Consider the following 16,199-nt stretch of genomic DNA (forward strand, 5'->3'; position numbering starts at 1 on the left):
AAGTTTTGGCATTTTGCGTTCTCCCTTGTCGCAAACAAGTCTATCTGAGGTGTTCCCCAGAGTTTGAAATAAGTGTTCAGAATTTGGGGGTGAATTTCCCATTCGTGGACCTGTTGGTGATCTCGAGAGAGATTGTCTGCGAGTTGATTTTGTATCCCTGGTATAAACTGTGCAATTAGGCGAATTTGGTTGTGAATTGCCCAATGCCAAATTTTTTGTGCTAGCAGGCTTAACTGCGTGGAGTGCGTCCCTCCCTGCTTGTTTAGATAATACATTGTTGTCATGTTGTCTGTTTTGACGAGAATGTATTTGTGAACTATTATTGGTTGGAAAGCTTTTAGTGCTTGAAAAACTGCTAGAAGTTCTAGGTGATTGATATGCAGTTTTGTTTGATGTACGTTCCATTGTCCTTGTATGCTGTGTTGATCGAGGTGTGCTCCCCACCCTGTCATGGAAGCATCTGTTGTTATTACGTATTGTGGCACTGGGTCTTGGAAAGGCCGCCCCTTGTTTAAATTTATGTTGTTCCACCACAGAAGCGAGAGGTAAGTTTGGCGGTCTATTAACACCAGATCTAGAAGGTGACCCTGTGCTTGAGACCACTGTGATGCTAGGCATTGTTGTAAGGGCCTCATGTGCAGTCTTGCGTTTGGGACAATGGCTATGCATGATGACATCATGCCTAGGAGTTGTAATACCATCTTTGCCTGTATCTTTTGTGTTGGATACATGCGTTGTATGATGGTGTTGAAATTTTGAATTCTTTGTGGACTTGGAGTGGCTACTCCCTTTGATGTGTCTATTATGGCTCCCAGGTATTGTTGTACCTTGCGTGGCAGAATTTTGGATTTTGTGAAATTGACGGTGAACCCGAGTTTGAAGAGGGTTTGTATGATGTGATTTGTGTGATTTGAGCACTGTATGAACGAATGGGCCTTGATTAGCCAGTCGTCCAAATATGGGAACACATGTATTTGCTGCCTTCTTATGTGTGCAGCGACTACCGCTAGACATTTGGTAAAGACTCTTGGTGCGGTTGTTAATCCGAAAGGCAGTACCTTGAATTGGTAATGTATTCCTTTGAATACAAACCTTAGGTATTTCCTGTGCGATGGGTGTATTGGTATATGGAAATAAGCATCCTTGAGGTCTAAAGTTGCCATGTAGTCGTGTAGTTTTAGCAATGGCAATACTTCTTGTAGTGTGACCATGTGGAAGTGGTCTGATTTGATGAAAGTGTTCACTACTCTGAGGTCTAGGATTGGTCTCAGCGTTTTGTCCTTCTTTGGTATCAGAAAGTACAGTGAGTAAACTCCTGTGTTTATTTGTGTGTTTGGCACTAATTCGATTGCATTCTTTTGCAATAGTGCCTGCACTTCTATCTCCAGGAGATTGGAATGGTGTGTTGTTAAATTTTGTGCTTTTGGTGGTATGTTTGGAGGGAATTGTAGAAATTCTATGCAATAACCATGTTGGATAATTGCTAGAACCCAAGTGTCTGTAGTGATTTCCTCCTATGCTTTGTAATAATGACCTATTCTTCCCCCCACTGGTGTTGTGTGGAGGGGGTGAGTGACATGTGAGTCATTGTTTAGTAGTAGGGGTTTTGGGGCTTTGAAATCTCCCTCTATTTCTAGGGAATTGCCCTCCTCTATATTGTCCCCGAAAACCTCCTCTATACTGTCCCTGGTAAGTGGACGGTGTTGCTTGTGAGGTGCTGGCTTGTGTGCTTTGACCCCGAAACCCCCCTCGAAAGGGCGTTTTACGGAATGTGCTGTAATTCCCTCTGCTCTGCGGGGAGTAGAGTGCGCCCATGGCTTTGGCAGTGTCCGTATCTTTTTTGAGTTTCTCAATCGCTGTGTCCACTTCTGGACCGAACAGTTCTTTTTCATTAAAAGGCATATTGAGAACTGCTTGTTGAATCTCTGGTTTAAATCCAGACGTTCGGAGCCATGCATGCCTTCTGATAGTTACAGATGTATTAATTGTCCGTGCAGCTGTATCTGCAGCGTCCATGGAGGAACGTATCTGGTTGTTGGAGATGGTCTGTCCCTCCTCAACCACTTGTTTTGCCCTATTTTGGAAGTCCTTGGGCAGATGTTCAATGAGATGTTGCATCTCGTCCCAGTGGGCTCTGTCATAGCGCGCAAGTAGTGCCTGGGAGTTCGCGATGCGCCACTGGTTTGCAGCTTGTGCTGCGACTCTCTTACCAGCTGCATCGAACTTGCGGCTTTCTTTATCTGGGGGTGGTGCGTCTCCAGATGTGTGAGAGTTGGCCCTTTTCCTAGCTGCTCCTACAACAACAGAGTCTGGTGGCAGCTGTGTAGTGATGAAAACCGGGTCCGTAGGAGGCGGCTTATACTTTTTTTCCACCCTTGGTGTGATTGCCCTACTTTTGACCGGCTCCTTAAATATGTCTTTTGCGTGCCGGAGCATACCAGGGAGCATAGGCAGGCTTTGGTAGGAGCTGTGGGTGGAGGAGAGTGTGTTGAACAAGAAATCATCCTCGACCTGTTCTGAGTGGAGGCTTACGTTATGAAATTGTGCTGCTCTAGCCACCACCTGAGAGTACGCGGTGCTGTCTTCTGGTGGAGATGGCTTTGTAGGGTATGCCTCCGGGTTGTTATCTGACACTGGGGCGTCGTATAGGTCCCATGCGTCCTGATCTTGGTCACCCTGGCTCATGGTGGTGTGAGCTGGGGAGTGAGATGGAGTTTGTGCTGGTGAAACGTTAATCACGGGCGGAGGAGAGGGTGGTGGTGTAACTCTTTTCACCACTTTTGGTTGTGGTGCTTGTTCCGTCTGGAACTCCAACCTTCTCTTTCTCCTAATGGGGGGAAGGGTGCTTATTTTTCCTGTCCCCTGCTGAATGAAGATACGCTTTTGCGTATGGTCCACATCAGTTGCTTGTAGCTCTTCCTCAAACCTATGCTTTTGCATTTGGGAGGTTAGCGAGTGCTCTTCTGTATAAGAGCCTGAAGCTGGGTCGCTTGCAGTTTGTTTCGGCGTCGAAACTTTGTCTGCGTGTTTTTTCGGCTCCGAGGTGACTTTTTTCCTTTTCGGGGCCGAAACCTCTCGGCGTCGATCTGTTTCGGTGCCGCTGTCTCGGCGTCGAGCCGTGTCCACACCGGCATCTCGGTGTCGAGGCTTGTCTCCAGCACTTTCTCGGTCCCGAGAAGGCTGCGTGCCGGTGTCTCGACCGGAGTCGGACGATCTCGGCACTGTTTGGGCCTTTTTCGGTGCCGACGGTCGGTCACCGAATTTATGGGTTGAGCCATGGCCTGGTGGCAGTGGCGTCCCCTGGGCCTTGTAAATGTTTCTTTGTGTGGTTTTCGACGTCTTACTCACGGTTTGTGTATCGTCGAATCCTTCGGAGTCTGAGTCTTGGATCGAGAAGGTACCTTCTTCTTCCTGTTCCTCGAACTCCCGTTGGGCTGTCGGTGCGGACGCCATTTGAAGTCTTCTGGCTCGACGGTCTCGGAGTGTTTTTCGGGACCGGAACGCACGACAGGCCTCGCAGGTGTCTTCGCTGTGCTCAGGTGACAGGCACAGGTTGCAGACCAAATGTTGGTCTGTGTAGGGGTATTTATTGTGGCATTTGGGGCAGAAGCGGAACGGGGTCCGTTCCATCGGCGTTCTTCAGCACGCGGTCGGGCCGACCAGGCCCCGACGGAGGATCGAAAAACTACCCCGAAGGGCACCGGAGCTCTTCGATCTTCGATGCGGTGTGGAATCTAAGTACGCCGATCCCGAACGCAACAATACCGACGAAAATCTTCCGAAATTAGCTAATTTTCCGTTCCGAAACTCGGAGCGACAGGAACACGTCCGAACCCGATGGCGGAAAAAAAACAATCGAAGATGGAGTCGACGCCCATGCGCAATGGAGACAAAAGGAGGAGTCACTCGGTCCCGTGACTCGAAAGACTTCTTCGAAGAAAAACAACTTGTAACACTCCGGCCCAACACCAGATGGCGAGCTATTGCAGAACATGCGTATCTACAGCGACAGATGCCATCGAACAGACACGTTATGGAACTCTGCTGCCCTAGCTACCACCTGTGCATACGCTGTACTGTCTTCAGGTGGTGAGGGCTTAGTAGGATACGACTCAGGGCTATTGTCTGATACTGGGGCGTCATAGAGATCCCACGCATCCTGGTCATCTTGGCTCATAGTGGTATGAGCTGGTGAATGTGACGGAGTCTGTGCCGGTGATGTATGAGTTACCGGTGGTGGAGTTACCTTCTTTACCACTTTTGCTTGTGGTGTCTTTTCTTGTGGTTGGAAATCGAGTTTCCTTTTTCTCCTGATTGGGGGAAGAGTGCTGATCTTCCCTGTACCACTTTGTATGAAGATCCGCTTTTGGGTGTGGTCTACATCTGTGGTTTGTAAATCTTCCTCAAACCTGTGTTTGCGCATTTGGGAGGACAGTGATTGTTCCTCTGAGTACGAACTGGCTGTCGGTTCAGTTGCTGGTCGTTTTGGCACCGAAACCGTGTCTTTTGTTGTTTTCGGCTCCGACGAGATTTTTCTCTTTTTCGGTGTCGAACTTTCTCGGCGTCGGCCATCTTCGGTGCCGCTGTCTCTGTGCCGAGCAGCCTCGGTGGTGCTGTCTCGGTGTCGACCCTTTTCTGCAGCACTTTCTCGGTCCCGAGATTGCTGCGTGCCTGTGTCTCGACCCGAGTCGGACGACCTCGGCACCAGTTCGCCTTTTTTCGGTGCTGATGGACGGTCACCTACTTTATGGGTTGAGCCATGGCCTGTTGGCAGTGGCGTCCCCTGGGCTTTGTCTGTTTTCCCGTGTGGTGCTTGCTTCGACATCTTACTCACGGTTTCTTCGACGTCGAATTCCTCCGAGTCCGATTCATGGATGGAGAAGGCTTCCTCTTCTTCTCCCTGTTCCTCGAACCCTCATTGTCCTGTCGGCGTGGACGCCATCTGCAACCGTCTGGCTCTTCGGTCACGGAGCGTTTTTCTCGACCGAAACGCTCGACAGGCCTCACACGTTTCTTCCTTGTGCTCGGGTGACAGGCACAAGTTACAGACCAAATGCTGGTCTGTATAGGGATATTTACTGTGGCATTTAGGACAGAATCGGAACGGGGTCCGTTCCATCAGTCTCGATGTTGCACGCGGTCGGGCCGACCAGGCCCCGACAGGGGATCGAAATTACCCCGAAGGGCTACCGGAGCTCTTCAGGATTCGGTGTCGATTCTAATCTAACCCGATACCGAACGAAACAATACCGACGTAGTTTTCCGAAGTTATGACTATCTTTCCGTCCCGAAACACGGAGCGAAAAGGAACACGTCCGAACCCGATGGCGGAAAAAAAACAATCTAAGATGGAGTCGACACCCATGCGCAATGGAAACAAAGGAGGAGGAGTCCCTCGGTCTCGTGACTCGAAAAGACTTCTTCGAAGAAAAACAACTTGTAACACTCCGACCCAACACCAGACGGCGGACTATGCACAGCATGTGTATCTGCAGCTACACATGCCACCGAACTGTTAGTTTTGCCTCATTTTCCTCACCAGAGGTCAGCTATTTACTGAGCCTGTCATTTGTGTGATGCAGATTCCAGGACACTAGATTACTAACCTTTTAGGAGTACGTGCACAGCTCATGCTTCACTAATAACCCGAGATCTCACAGTCACACATAGAAAAGTGGGTTAAGAATTCAAGGAAATAAGGGATGAATGTATAATTTTACATGGGCACAATAATCCAGTATATTAGATGTTTGGCACAGAATAAGATAAATGTAATATGACAGGCGGAGCAGAGAGCAAATCCACATGATTGTACTTCTACTTATGAAGACACAATATACCAACACCAACCCTACCAGAGACAAAACTGTGAATGTGGCATCCCACCAGCTTTTCAAAATGCATAGGCCTAAGGAATGCAGGGATGCATAAGATGAATAAGGAACTTGAAAGTGGCGCTAACCACTCCCTATTTTGTGTGCGGGGAGGAGAGTTTAGACAAAGGGATTGACTATGCAATCTGTCATGGCAGAGGAGGGCTCATTTGCTGCAAGAGGAAGCATCTAAAAAGGTTTGCTGTGGTGGAAAGTAGGGCTCACCAAGTGTACCAGTCCCAACAGATGTATACGAAGGGAAACCTGCAGAGAGATCACAGGGCAGCAGAAGCCCCGGGGCAGCAGTGCCACATGCTGAGCATACAGTACCCGAACTGAAGACAATGACCGGGAATTCTGGGTCTACATTTTCCAGGGTAGAAAGACCAGGAGGCAACAAGGTGAAAAAGGGAATGTGAGAAAGAGCAAAACAATGTTTTATCATCTTCTTTTAGTTGATGTTGTTAAATTGAGCAGAGCTTGGCAAATAAAACAAAAAATTTAATTTGCCTTAGCAGACAAGCTAAGCACCAGCAACAGACTAAAGCCAGATCATTTCATGGCCAGCTCTGCAATGGAGACTGTAAAAGGAATAAGTTACTTACCCTATTAGCATCTGTTTGTAGCAAGCAAGTACTGCTGTAGACTTACATGATTTGCATACTCCTGGCATCTAGTGCTGGATCTGGACATTACAAGGTTTTTTTTTTTCCTTCGAAAAAGCTTCGAGTCATCGGCTGTAGTGACTCCTCCCTTAATCAACAATGCGCATGGGCATCTACTCCACCTGTAGATTGTTTTCTGTACAACAGAATAAAGATGAGAATGAAATGGAGTGTCCCAGTAAATGTAGGTGCCTGTGCATTGTGGCTAAAGAGGGAAACATATAGGGTCATTGCAAACTACTGGGGAAGTGGGAGGGTGCGTTTGAATCTCCAGCACTACATACTACGAACAGAAGCTTGCATGGTAAAATACAGTTCGTAGCATGTGTGAATGTAGATACACAGGCTTTGAATAGACTGTAAAGCAGTATCCTCCCCATGGTGGCTAGTGGGCAGATGTTCGAATTAAAGTTCTTAATACAGTTTGGCCAACCACATCTTGCTGAAGTGCTAATGAACAAGTTACTCACAGTCCATAACGCTCTTTTTGGTGGATACTCTAACCCTCGATTTCTCCCCTTGTGAATACCACGGGTATTAGACTGGATCCAGAGAATATTCTCATCAATTCCCTTGCACGTAAGTAAGTGGCTGCATGTTGCTCTGCGTCGGGTCCACCCCGCCCTGGATGAGACCCTGGGGTTGTTACATTGCTACCATCTCTGCGCACATATGTTAGTTTCTGGCACCTTTCAGCATCATCCGATGCGGAGCCTTCAATAATCAAATTGTGCCAGTGCACAGATCTGAAGCTTGGATTTTTATCAGTATTGACTGGATGACTAGATTCCAGGGAACGCGGAGATGTGGGTTGGTGAAGAATCTGTGTTTAGTGTCCACCAGAGAAAGCATTACTGAAGGTAAGTAATTTGTTGTTCTGATTGATACTTCCAACCATAGATTGTTCACCTTGTGAACAGATACCAAAGCAGTACCTCCCGAAGCGGTGGGTCAGTGGAACAACTCAGACCAGGAAACTGTGGAGGACAGATTGGGGAAAATGCCCCACCCAGCGGACCTGGCCATCCAGGCAGTAGCGCTTTGTGAGCAGGTAGAGTGACGCCCACATAGCAGGCTGGCAAATGTCCTAGATTGGCACACTGCCTTTACCCGGGTGAAATGAGCATGTTGGCATTCTGGAAACTGTTTCTTGGCCAGTCCATTTAATCTTGATGCAAAAGATAATCCATCTGGAGATGGTTCTTTTCTGAAAAGATATCCCCTTTTTAGCCCCCAAAGAACCCTACGAACAGCTGAATGTTCACCCAAACTTCTTCTGCATAAACTATTTTGGCGGAAGGGAGGCTGTCTGCCAAGAAGACACCTACCTCTTCGGGAGGAAGATTAAACACCTTCAACTATCACCACTCAATTTCTACTCAAGGAGGTGAAGGTTGTGAAGGCTTGGGTACAAGACCCTGCCCTGTTCCTGCAATAGAAGGTTCTCCCGAAGGGGCAGCTGGATTGGAGGACATAAGCTCATGGCCAGAAGTTATGAGTACCACACACTTCACCTAATCTGGAGCCACTAAGGTGACTTGGCTGGTCTTTCCCAAAATTTGTCAGAACTCTGGGTACGAGAGGTAGGGGTGGGAAGGCGTTCAGGAGTCCAGAGCTCCAATCTAAGCATAAGGTGTCTCAGAGAAGGAGTTGCCTTGGAAAGCCAACAAGCAGCAGGTTTGACACTGCGCCTTCCCTGTCAAGGCATAAAATATCAAGCCAGGCTTCTTTCTAATCTGGATGCAGCCACCATATTCTTTATTCACTACACCACAGGTTTAAAAAAAAAATGTTTGGGGGTCAGAGCAAAAAAGTTTGAATTCAGAGCCCCCTTCAAAAATTCATGACAAGAATGGGGAGAGCAGAATAGGCAGGACTGGGATCCGGCACGGCACATAGATCATTTCAGGTGAATTTTTCTGTAGCTCATAATCCTCACTATATGTGAGACTTATAAAAGTGCAAACATATCAAACTAAAACAAAAATTGACAAAAAACACTAGGCCCCATAATTGGGTGCTGTGAGCCTGGGTCCCAATACAACTGCACCAGCTACAATAATGACGCTTTAAAAAAATAAAATAAAAATAAAAAAAATCCACTAACTCCCCAACCTTCCTCAATGCATCCCTCTCTGGTAGCTATCAAATAGTGCCCCTTCCTCTGAGCCATCTCTTTCATGCTATCCAATGATCTCTCTACTTTCCTCCTTTTCCTGGACGTTACTCAGAGACCCAAGGTGTCCAGACAATCAGAGCACTGAGGATGAATGTGACCCTGCTGGCCTCCTCCCGCTCACCTCCTCCACTCACCTTGAAGGACATCTGCATGTAAACAGATGTCGCAGTGAATGGGATGTATGGAGACCTACATGCCCCATGCTTTTTATTTTAGATTTACAAAAGCAGTTTTTGTACTGTTTGTTAAAAGGCAATCATCCCTGAAGAGTTGTTGCGGCCCTTAAAGTGCCTCTGTGTAAAAGTGAAGGGAGGGCGAGGTCGGGAGGAGTTTTCCTGTGCTGTGAAGCTGAGGTGGGGACCGAGAGCTAAGGAAGAAACAGGCCTTCTCACCGCAGTGCCTTCTACCTGAGAAAATGCAAACGTGTGCTTAGGAGCCGGTATGGGCTTCGATTGATGGAGTCACTTCAAGCTCCATGGTGACAATGAGTTATTCTTTTTGATACTTACTGGCAGGGTGTTATAAGCAGAGTTCTAGAAAGTGTATTTTTTTAAATAAACACTTACACAAATGTTTGCACAAGGTATAGTTTACTTATTACTAAAATATATATGTTGAAAACACTTGTTTTTATCTTAAAACATCAAATAATTTTGCGGCAGCCTACCTTATTTAGGGTATAAGACAATTTTAAAATAATGGTATGCATAGTCACAGTGACTTCTGCACCAGGCTGCAACCTCGTGCCATTATAAACAAGTCCCTATTCACCACATCTGCAGGGGACACATTACCCAGAAGAAATTTCATAACCTAAAATAATGTATTTCCATCTGATTAGCGTATCTTGCATTATTTTCCACTTAAGGTTTCTGCATTACTTTATATACAGTTAACTGAAAGTCAGAAACAAAATACTTGAAGAATATTTTGTTCTTTTTAGTCCCGTTTTTGTCTCTTCCACGACCGGAGTGCTGTGGAGGCGGGACCAAGAACGTGGCTAAAAAGAACAAAAAATTATGTAACTGTCTTGTTTTCACTTTCAGTTAACTCTACATACAAGAAAACAAACATTAAACGAAAAAATAAATGCAAGTTAAGCTAATTGGATGGAAATACATTCTTTTATATTATGAGATTCCCTATGTATTTCTTTTTTTTAATCACTTCAGGATTTCAAGTAAATGAAGACAGCTTGGAAATGCACCAGGTTACTTTCAGGCCACCTTCATGTATAAGTTCTTGTAGTCATTTGCCCCCCCATCCCCCTCCCCCAGCCCCCGGGAATGCAACCACGGCTCCCCAGAGGGCAAGCCCCACATTTTGAAGACTTGGGCACTAGACAATGTCGGCTGAGTTCATCAGCCCTGCCATTCAAAGATTAAGCAATTTCCAAAGGCGCAAATCATCGTGGCACATAGCCCATAACCCTACTCCACCCAGTTTGTTGCAGTACAACATAGAGGTAATGTGGTCTGTGAAAACCTGCACTCATTTCCCCTTGATGGATAGTTGGAACTCTTTCGGTTCCAGGCATATTATCTGCAGCTCAAACAAGGAGATGAGGAGATGGGCTTTCACCAGTCTCCATCTCTCCACTGCTTCCAGATGACCTCTCCAACCTGCATCCGTCACAACAGTTAGCTCAGGTTGAGGAAGGGGGAGGGGTCAGCCGCCAGTCCAATTGCGGTCTAGCAGCTCACACAGGGCGCCTGCAGGTCTTTTGCAGTCTCCTTCAACAACTGGATGTAATTGGACAGGTTCCCTTGGTGCTGAGCCCAGTTAGATTTTTCATTCCACTGCAGAGCCTGCATGTGCCACCTGGCATGCTCCACAAAGGATGCAGAAGGCCAATAAGCTTCAGAGCGGCTCTCAGAGACCAAGGTTGTAAGGAAATGGCTCCCTGTTGCAATTACCCCCCACTTTTTGCCTGATACTGATGCTGACTTGACTGAGAAGTGTGCTGGGACCCTGCTAACCAGGCCCCAGCACCAGTGTTCTTTCACCTAAAATGTACCATTGTCCCCACAATTGGCACAACCCTGGCACCCAGGTAAGTCCCTTGTAACTGGTACCCCTGGTACCAAGGGCCCTGATGCCAGGGAAGGTCTCCAAGGGCTGCAGCATGTCTTATGCCACCCTAGGGACCCCTCACTCAGCACAGACACTGCTTGCCAGCTTGTGTGTGCTGGTGGGGAGAAAATGACTAAGTCGACATGGCACTCCTCAGGGTGCCATGCCAACCTCACACTGCTTGTGGCATAGGTAAGTCACCCCTCTAGCAGGCCTTACAGCCCTAAGGCAGGGTGCACTATACCATAGGTGAGGGCATAGGTGCATGAGCACTATGGCCCTACAGTGTCTAAGCAAAACCTTAGACATTGTAAGTGCAGGGTAGCCATAAGAGTATATGATCTGGGAGTCGGTCAAAAACGAACTCCACAGCTCCATAATGGCTACACTGAATACTGGGAAGTTTGGTATCTATTTGGTTCTCAAACTTCTCAGAATAATAAACCCACACTGATGCCAGTGTTGGATTTATTAAAAAAATGCACACAGAGGGCATCTTAGAGATACCCCTGTATTTTACCCAATTGTTCAGTGCAGGACTGACTGGTCTGTGCCAGCCTGCTGCTGAGAGACAAGTTTCTGACCCCATGTGGTGAGGGCCTTTGTGCTCTCGGAGGACAGAAACAAAAGCCTGCTCTGGGTGTAGGTGCTTCACACCTCCCCCCTGCAGGAACTGTAACACCTAGCAGTGAGCCTCAAAGGCTCAGGCTTCGTGCTACAATGCCCCAGGGCACTCCAGCTAGTGGAGATGCCCGATCCCTGGACACAGCCCCCACTTTTGGTGGCAAGTCCAGGGGAGATAATGAGAAAAACAAGGGAGTCACCCACCAGTCAGGACAGCCCCTAAGGTGCCCTGAGCTGAGGTGACCCCCTGCCTTTAGAAATCCTCCATCTTGATTTTGGAGGATTCCCTCAATAGGAATAGGGATGTGCCCCCCTCCCCTCAGGGAGGAGGCACAAAGAGGGTGTAGCCACCCTCAAGGACAGTAGCCATTGGCTACCGCCCTCCCAGATCTAAACACACCCCTAAATTCAGTATTTAGGGGCCCCCAGAACCTAGGAAACTAGATTCCTGCAACCTAAGACGAAGAAGGACTGCTGACATGAAAACCCTGCAGAGAAGACGGAGACACCAACTGCTTTGGCCCCAGCTCTACCGGCCTGTCTCCGCACTTCAAGAAAAACTGCAACAGCGACGCGTTCCACAGGGTCCAGCGACCTCTGAAGCCTCAGAGGACTACCCTGCATCTAAAAGGACCAAGAACTCCAGAGGACAGCGGCTCTGCTCCAAAGAAGAAACATCTTTGCAACAAAGAAGCAACTTTTAAAGAACACATGTTTCCCGCCGGAAGCATGAGACTTTGCACTCTGTACCCGACCCCCACGGCTCGACCTGCGGTGAACCAACACTACAGGGAGGACTCCCCAGCGACTGCGACCCGGTGAGTAGCCAGAGTTGGCCCCCCTGAGCCCCGACAGCGACGCCTGCAGAGGGAATCCAGAGGCTCCCCCTGACCGCGACTGCCTGCTTCAAAGACCCGACGCCTGGTAAGGACACTGCACCCGCAGCCCCCAGGACCTGAAGGATCCGACCTCCAGTGTAGGAGCGATCCCCAGGTGGCCCTCTCCCTTGCCCAGGTGGTGGCTACCCAGAGGAGTCCCCCCCTTGCCTGCCTGCATCACTGAAGAGACCCCTTGGTCTCCCATTGGACTCCATTGCACCCGGCCGCCCCCGTGCTGCTGAGGGTGTACTTTTTGTGCTGACTTTTGTCCCCCCCTGGTGCCCTACAAAACCCCCCTGGTGTGCCCCCCAAGACGCGGGTACTTACCTGCTGGCAGACTGGAACCGGGGCACCCCTGTTTCCATTGAAGCCTATGTGTATTGGGCATCACTTTGACCTCTGTACCTGACCGGCCCTGAGCTGCTGGTGAGGTAACTTTGGGGTTGCCCTGAACCCCCAACGGTGGGCTACCTTGGACCCAACTTTGAACCCTGTAGGTGGTTTACTTACCTGCAAAACTATCAAACACTTACCTCCCCCAGGAACTGTTGAAAATTGCACTGTGTCCAGTTTTAAAATAGCTTATTGCCATTTGTGTGAAAACTGTATATGCTATTTTGCTAATTCAAAGTTCCTAAAGTTCCTAAGTGAAATATCTTTCATTTAAAGTATTGTTTATAAATCCTGAAACTGTGGTACTTAAAAGAAACTAAGAAAATATATTTTTGTATATAAAAACCTATTGGCCGGTAATTGTCTTTGAGTGTGTGTTCCTCATTTATTGCCTGTGTGTGTGTACAACAAATGCTTAACACTACCCTCTGATAAGCCTACTGCTCGACCACACTACCACAAAATAGAGCATTATAATGATCTCTTTTTGCCACTATCTTACCTCTAAGGGGAACCCTTGGACTCTGTGCATGCTATGTCTTACTTTGAAATAGTACATACAGAGCCAACTTCCTACAAAGGTCATAGGTTGAAACGCTGGGATCACGGATTGAATGTTCTGGACTCGCTGCTGTGAAAGAAAGGCTCAGAAAACCACTGTGTGCAGAATGGCTCCAGTGAAATGGAGGACTGCAATGAACTCAGTTATGAGTCTGGCAAGTTGAAGGAAAAAAATCCAATGATATCAACAGGTTGGCCATCATCTGGAGGCGGTTTAATTGAGGCGAACAAGTCTTTATCAGCCAGTTGCCAACGTACAGGAAAGACTGTGTAGGAAGTTGGCTCTGTATGTGCTATTTCAAAGTAAGGAATAGCATGCACAGAGTCCAAGGGTTCCCCTTAGAGGTAAGATAGTGGCAAAAAGAGATAATACTAATGCTCTATTTTGTGGTAGTGTGGTCGAGCAGTAGGCTTACCCAAGGAGTAGTGTTAAGCATTTGTTGTACATACACATAGACAATAAATGAGGTACACACACTCAGAGACAAATCCAGCCAATAGGTTTTTGTATAGAAAAATATATTTTCTTAGTTTATTTTAAGAACCACAGGTTCAAATTCTACATGTAATATCTCATTCGAAAGGTATTGCAGGTAAGTACTTTAGGAACTTCAAATCATCAAAATTGCATGTATACTTTTCAAGTTATTCACAAATAGCTGTTTTTAAAAGTGGACACAGTGCAATTTTCACAGTTCCTAGGGGAGGTAAGTATTTGTTAGGTTAACCAGGTAAGTAAGACACTTACAGGGCTCAGTTCTTGGTCCAAGGTAGCCCACCGTTGGGGGTTCAGAGCAACCCCAAAGTCACCACACCAGCAGCTCAGGGCCGGTCAGGTGCAGAGTTCAAAGTGGTGCCCAAAACACATAGGCTAGAATGGAGAGAAGGGGGTGCCCCGGTTCCGGTCTGCTTGCAGGTAAGTACCCGCGTCTTCGGAGGGCAGACCAGGGGGTTTTTGTAGGGCACCGGGGGGGACACAAGCCCACACAGAAATTTCACCCTCAGCAGCGCGGGGGCGGCCGGGTGCAGTGTAGAAACAGGCGTCGGGTTCGCAATGTTAGTCTATGAGAGATCTCGTGATCTCTTCAGCGCTGCAGGCAGGCAAGGGGGGGGGATTCCTCGGGGAAACCTCCTCTTGGGCAAGGGAGAGGGACTCCTGGGGGTCACTTCTCCAGTGAAAGTCCGGTCCTTCAGGTCCTGGGGGCTGCGGGTGCAGGGTCTCTCCCAGGCGTCGGGACTTTAGGTTCAAAGCGTCGCGGTCAGGGGAAGCCTCGGGATTCCCTCTGCAGGCGGCGCTGTGGGGGCTCAGGGGGGACAGGTTTTGGTACTCACAGTATCAGAGTAGTCCTGGGGTCCCTCCTGAGGGGTTGGATCGCCACCAGCCGAGTTGGGGTCGCCGGGTGCAGTGTTGCAAGTCTCACGCTTCTTGCGGGGAGCTTGCAGGGTTCTTTAAAGTTGCTGGAAACAAAGTTGCAGCTTTTCTTGGAGCAGGTCCGCTGTCCTCGGGAGTTTCTTGTCTTTTCGAAGCAGGGGCAGTCCTCAGAGGATGTCGAGGTCGCTGGTCCCTTTGGAAGGCGTCGCTGGAGCAGGATCTTTGGAAGGCAGGAGACAGGCCGGTGAGTTTCTGGAGCCAAGGCAGTTGTCGTCTTCTGGTCTTCCGCTGCAGGGGTTTTCAGCTGGGCAGTCCTTCTTCTTGTAGTTGCAGGAATCTAATTTTCTAGGGTTCAGGGTAGCCCTTAAATACTGAATTTAAGGGCGTGTTTAGGTCTGGGGGGTTAGTAGCCAATGGCTAGTAGCCCTGAGGGTGGGTACACCCTCTTTGTGCCTCCTCCCAAAGGGAGGGGGTCACAATCCTAACCCTATTGGGGGAATCCTCCATCTGCAAGATGGAGGATTTCTAAAAGTCAGAGTCACCTCAGCTCAGGACACCTTAGGGGCTGTCCTGACTGGCCAGTGACTCCTCCTTGTTTTTCTCATTATCTTCTCCGGCCTTGCCGCCAAAAGTGGGGCCTGGCCGGAGGGAGCGGGCAACTCCACTAGCTGGAGTGTCCTGCTGGGTTGGCACAAAGGAGGTGAGCCTTTGAGGCTCACCGCCAGGTGTGACAATTCATGCCTGGGGGAGGTGTTAGCATCTCCACCCAGTGCAGGCTTTGTTACTGGCCTCAGAGTGACAAAGGCACTCTCCCCATGGGGCCAGCAACATGTCTCGGTTTGTGGCAGGCTGCTAAAACTAGTCAGCCTACACAGATAGTCGGTTAAGTTTCAGGGGGCACCTCTAAGGTGCCCTCTGGGGTGTATTTTACAATAAAATGTACACTGGCATCAGTGTGCATTTATTGTGCTGAGAAGTTTGATACCAAACTTCCCAGTTTTCAGTGTAGCCATTATGGTGCTGTGGAGTTCGTGTTTGACAAACTCCCAGACCATATACTCTTATGGCTACCCTGCACTTACAATGTCTAAGGTTTTGTTTAGACACTGTAGGGGTACCATGCTCATGCACTGGTACCCTCACCTATGGTATAGTGCACCCTGCCTTAGGGCTGTAAGGCCTGCTAGAGGGGTGTCTTACCTATACTGCATAGGCAGTGAGAGGCTGGCATGGCACCCTGAGGGGAGTGCCATGTCGACTTACTCGTTTTGTCCTCATTAGCACACACAAGCTGGCAAGCAGGGTGTCTGTGCTGAGTGAGAGGTCTCCAGGGTGGCATAAGACATGCTGCAGCCCTTAGAGACCTTCCTTGGCATCAGGGCCCTTGGTACTAGAAGTACCAGTTACAAGGGACTTATCTGGATGCCAGGGTCTGCCAATTGTGGATACAAAAGTACAGGTTAGGGAAAGAACACTGGTGCTGGGGCCTGGTTAGCAGGCCTCAGCACACTTTCAATTGTAAACATAGCATCAGCAAAGGCAAAAAGTCAGGGGGCAACCATGCCAAGGAGGCATTTCCTT

General features: G+C 48.5%; 1 protein-coding gene across 5 annotated transcripts in view; it reads right to left on the reverse strand.

Annotated features, from left to right (window-relative positions):
- Positions 1 to 16,199, reverse strand: part of CAD (carbamoyl-phosphate synthetase 2, aspartate transcarbamylase, and dihydroorotase) — a 617,432-nt gene that overhangs the window by 165,395 nt on the left and 435,838 nt on the right. Inside the window, exon 36 of one of the 5 annotated variants that reach the window (XM_069233593.1) lies at positions 6,099 to 6,236. The exons of 3 other annotated variants lie outside the window; for them this stretch is intronic. In XM_069233593.1, coding sequence (XP_069089694.1) covers positions 6,099 to 6,236 — 138 coding nt within the window. The remainder of the gene's footprint in view (positions 1 to 6,098; positions 6,237 to 16,199) is intronic. One more of the 5 variants, XM_069233595.1, reaches the window with a different exon arrangement.

This window comes from Pleurodeles waltl, chromosome 5 (assembly GCF_031143425.1).
Source record: "Pleurodeles waltl isolate 20211129_DDA chromosome 5, aPleWal1.hap1.20221129, whole genome shotgun sequence".
NCBI classification, from domain to species: domain Eukaryota; kingdom Metazoa; phylum Chordata; class Amphibia; order Caudata; family Salamandridae; genus Pleurodeles; species Pleurodeles waltl.